This window comes from Anoplophora glabripennis, unplaced genomic scaffold (genome assembly GCF_000390285.2).
Source record: "Anoplophora glabripennis isolate ALB-LARVAE unplaced genomic scaffold, Agla_2.0 scaffold460, whole genome shotgun sequence".
Taxonomy (NCBI): Eukaryota; Metazoa; Arthropoda; class Insecta; order Coleoptera; family Cerambycidae; genus Anoplophora; species Anoplophora glabripennis.
The window spans coordinates 164,376-168,697 of record NW_019416794.1 but is presented as its reverse complement, the minus strand read 5'-3'; the positions used below and the strand labels follow the sequence as shown (position 1 = coordinate 168,697).

General features: G+C 33.3%; 1 protein-coding gene across 1 annotated transcript in view; it reads left to right on the top strand.

Moving 5' to 3' along the window:
• The first annotated feature begins 749 nt into the window (after positions 1 to 749).
• Positions 750 to 4,322, top strand: part of LOC108911357 (cystathionine gamma-lyase-like) — an 18,095-nt gene continuing 14,522 nt past the window's right edge. The window contains exons 1-2 of the mRNA XM_018716274.2: positions 750 to 922; positions 1,363 to 1,535. Of these exons, the coding sequence (XP_018571790.1) occupies positions 1,380 to 1,535 (156 nt within the window). The 5' untranslated portion in view covers positions 750 to 922; positions 1,363 to 1,379. The remainder of the gene's footprint in view (positions 923 to 1,362; positions 1,536 to 4,322) is intronic.

Sequence of the window (4,322 nt, the reverse complement as noted above, 5' to 3'; positions counted from 1 at the left end):
CTAAGGGCCACCTTAGCAAAGCGCATCCCAGGCTGCATAGCCGCACTACCCTACCCAACCATACCACACATAAACATGACACTACCCCCGGGGTTTACACAGACGAGCCGGCGAAGCAAGAAGAGCGCCAGAAGAAAGGGCCCTAGCCGGCGGGGCCCAGCCAGGACAAAAGGAGGTCCCACAAAGCGCCTACACCGGCCGCATTTGCGGTCGGGGTAGACGACGGATGGGGCCCACCTACGAAGGCTGTCCAGGCCTACACGAGATGAGGCAGGATAAAGAGGGATAATCCCCCTCGATCCCAAATCATTGAGGCCAATTTCTAGCCATAGAATAATGGTTACACCAGCTACCTAAGTAACCTCACAAATTTTATCTCCCCACCATTTAATTCTAATATTTCTAATAATTCCGTTTCAAGCCACAGAAGCAAAAGTTGCAATCGGATTCAGAAATTCAGAATATGCTTGCAATAAAAGGCCCATTCTGCATAATTCAATTCCGGAATCAATCTATCAAAACGCACCTACCATGTTCATGTTCCGTTTGACTTGACCTTTTGTCAAATTAGTCCAGTTAAGATTATGCAAGAAAATTGAAATTTAGCTAAGACAAAAATATGTAAAAGGACAACGACAACATAATGAATAGTGTATTTACTAAGATTATGTTAGATTAGCTAAGATTTGTTGTAAAAGGAAAACGTTTATCTTGTCTTGTTAAAGCTCGAGTTCAATTCTTACGAAATCACTTGCATTCCATAAGTGAAACGAAGTTAACTTTACTTTAATAAACACCATAGAAAATATAGTAGTACTATATTTTCTATGATAAACACACATTTACAAGTTTGAGCAAGCACTTTATAAATTAATTTTTTTATATAGTTTAAGTGGTGTAAATTTAAAGTTTATAGTTGTAGGTAGGTAGTTGTTCTTAGGTTTCGTCCTCACCGTCATTGCTAGAGGTTAGACATAAAGACATGTACTGGTCTTTACCAGAGACAATTTTAGTACCACTATTCTTACCATTCCTTACTTTACTAGGCTCCCTTATAATCATGTAGTCTTACATTACATTATTCAAAATATGTTAAACTTTTTAGTATTGATAGAATATAGACTAGATAGTAATATTTACCCAATCTTACCTCGAGTGAGCGGTGATTTATTATTTATTGGCCATTAGTAGATTATTGTTATTATCTAAGTTATAAAATTCGGTATATATTTTATTATTAAATGTTTATGACAAATATGAAAAATAAATATTTATATATAAATGCATACCAAACATTAAATAGGTATTGCATCATATTAGTATCCACCATGTCGTCAAAGTATAGTAGCTTTTAATTTTCAGTATATTACTGACTTAGTATGGGTGAGCCAGAAGGATATCTTCCTTTTCCTAAAGGATTTAGCACGTCAGCCATTCACCATTCGCAGGAACCAGAGCAGTGGGATTCTTGGGCCGTGGTAACTCCATTAGTAACTTCAACAACTTTCAAGCAACATGGACCAGCTGAATTCAAGGCAAGTTTAAAATCAAGAAAAACATTGAAACTGTTTTATATTTCCTTACTTTCCCCTTGTCAGTATTGCATAATTTTTTAAGTTTTTGAATTCAGAACTGGTTTTTATTATCTGTTTACTTTAACTTACCTAAACTAATTCAAATAAATTCAAAATAGTTTTTTAAATCCTGGCATATAGAGTGTGTCCCATAGCTGCCTTATGAGTCGCTTTAGAAAAAATGTTTGCTTCTATTTTTATTGTTTATCCGTGTAAAATATTTTCAACTATACAGGGCCTGAGTGCTAACCAACTATACTTTTTTAAATAGAACACTGTATATGAGGCCATTACTAGATTCCTCATTAAATTTCAGACTGACTTTCTATACCATACCTTAGGTCAAGGACGCTTCGTTTCCGAGTTATTCAACTTTTTTCGAAAATTTTCCCGATTGCATCATTATCTTTAACATCAAATATCCTCTAAGCTATTGATGATACAGATTCACAGTTTCCCCCTTTTGATTCAGAGTAAAATTCTCTATCATTTGGGCTATGGAAAGGAAATTATTTTTACAAGACGCATATTGTGCGGCATCTTAAACTTCAAAATATTCAAACTTGTATAACTATTTTTTTCAAATGGAATTACTATTTTTTTTATCATTGAACACAGATATAAATTCCCTCGTATAGTTCCCTGTATAGTTGAAAATATTTTACAGGGATGAACAATAAAAATAGAAGCAACATTTGTTTAACAATATTTTTTCTAAAGCAACTCGTAAGGAAGCTGTAAAATGTTCAATCTTAAGTGGGACACACTGTGGGTTTTATGACCTATTGTGTATGCTGCTACTAAGAGTTTAAAACAGTCCTGTGCTTCATGTGAATGCAAACACTAGCTTTGCTGGAGACTGACAAAAACTATTTAGTTAATATAAAAAATACTTTGATTTATTAAAATATGTATTTCAATTACAAAAAGTAATAAAAGTTTTATAAATTATGATTATAATCCCTATGGGACCTATAGCGTAGGGGGTTATGTGCATGGAAAGTGCCAGATAGTACAACGGTGTGATGTTATTTTCATAGCGCAACGCTCCAGCGTTACTCGTTACACAATGTACTATTATTGCTTCAATTTCTTAGTTTTGTTGGGAAATTCTAATCTAAAAGTAAATATTTATATAATTTTATCTTTTATCAGGTGGTTGTATTTTGTTTGAGAAATTTTGTAAATGTTGGTCATTATTTGTTAACTATTAGGTACCTACTTCAAATGATATGAAAAATAAAATTGAATAAGAATAGCAGTTAAGAATATTGTAATTTTATATGGCTCTCCTCTAAAATTTTTATATTACGTCTAATTTGAATGAAATTTTTTTTGTGTATATAAACTTTAGATATACTTGCTGTACCAACTACGATGATTCAGTTGGCAATCCATAGCATGCTGCAGTGGGTAACTTGCATATATTTTCTTAAATTAAAAGTTTTATATAATTTTAAACATCTGCAATTAATTTCTAGCATTGAAGAAATTGTTTTTTTTTACCACTGTTAGTTGTTATCGGTTATAGACTACAAATTTACGCAGTTCTAAAAGAAATTAAATTTTTATGCAAGTTGCCTATTTTTTTTTGGTGAGCGATTTTTTGGAAAATTATTTTAGGGGAATGTTAAATTTTTGTGGCTTACTGAGGAACAATTTTCAAAAAATTGTTAAAAAATATCATAGTAGATCATGAAGTACCTAGAAGTACATCTAGAAGGGGTGTCTTGGTTCTTAGTGAGTCACATTGTATGTATACAGGGTGTTTTAAAGCATATGTCAGAAAATTGTGTGTGATTCTTGGGCTTATTCTAAGAAAAAAAGTTCTTATTGACATAGGTTCGCAAATGCAATGTTTTTGAGATATAGGGCATCAAAAAAAAGATATTTTTCTGTTTCTTGTCGATATCTCAGGAACCGTTTGAGATACACAACTCAAATTTTGTACACATATTATCAGTTATAATATCACAAGAGCATAGAAAATATTCGATTATACTTCCGAGTCACGAGACGTATTCTGCGAAACACCACGACAGCGTAGCTGGAGTGGTGTTTTAAGGATATACGTCGAGTGAGGAGGTTAGTATAATCGAATATTTTCGTTTGCTCGAGTGGTATTCGATACGATTATATAATTCAGAGCTTGAACCGAAGCGTTCCATTTTTTTTTGACGTTTATTGACAAATGTTAAAACTATCGTTACCATGACATAGTTCACATTGTTGGAGGAGGCGAAACACCAAAACGGTTATACCACGTCGTCAAGAGTATAATCGCTTATCAATACATAGTAACTACGTAAAATTTGTAATTGCTATTGGCTAAATTTCTAATGAATTATATAATCAGTTATAATATCACAAGAGCATAGAAAATATTCGATTATACTTCCGAGTCACGAGACGTATTCTGCGAAACACCACGACAGCGTAGCTGGAGTGGTGTTTTAAGGATATACGTCGAGTGAGGAGGTTAGTATAATCGAATATTTTCGTTTGCTCGAGTGGTATTCGATACGATTATATAATTCAGAGCTTGAACCGAAGCGTTCCATTTTTTTTTGACGTTTATTGACAAATGTTAAAACTATCGTTACCATGACATAGTTCACATTGTTGGAGGAGGCGAAACACCAAAACGGTTATACCACGTCGTCAAGAGTATAATCGCTTATCAATACATAGTAACTACGTAAAATTTGTAATTGCTATTGGCTAAATTTCTAATGAATTATATAATCA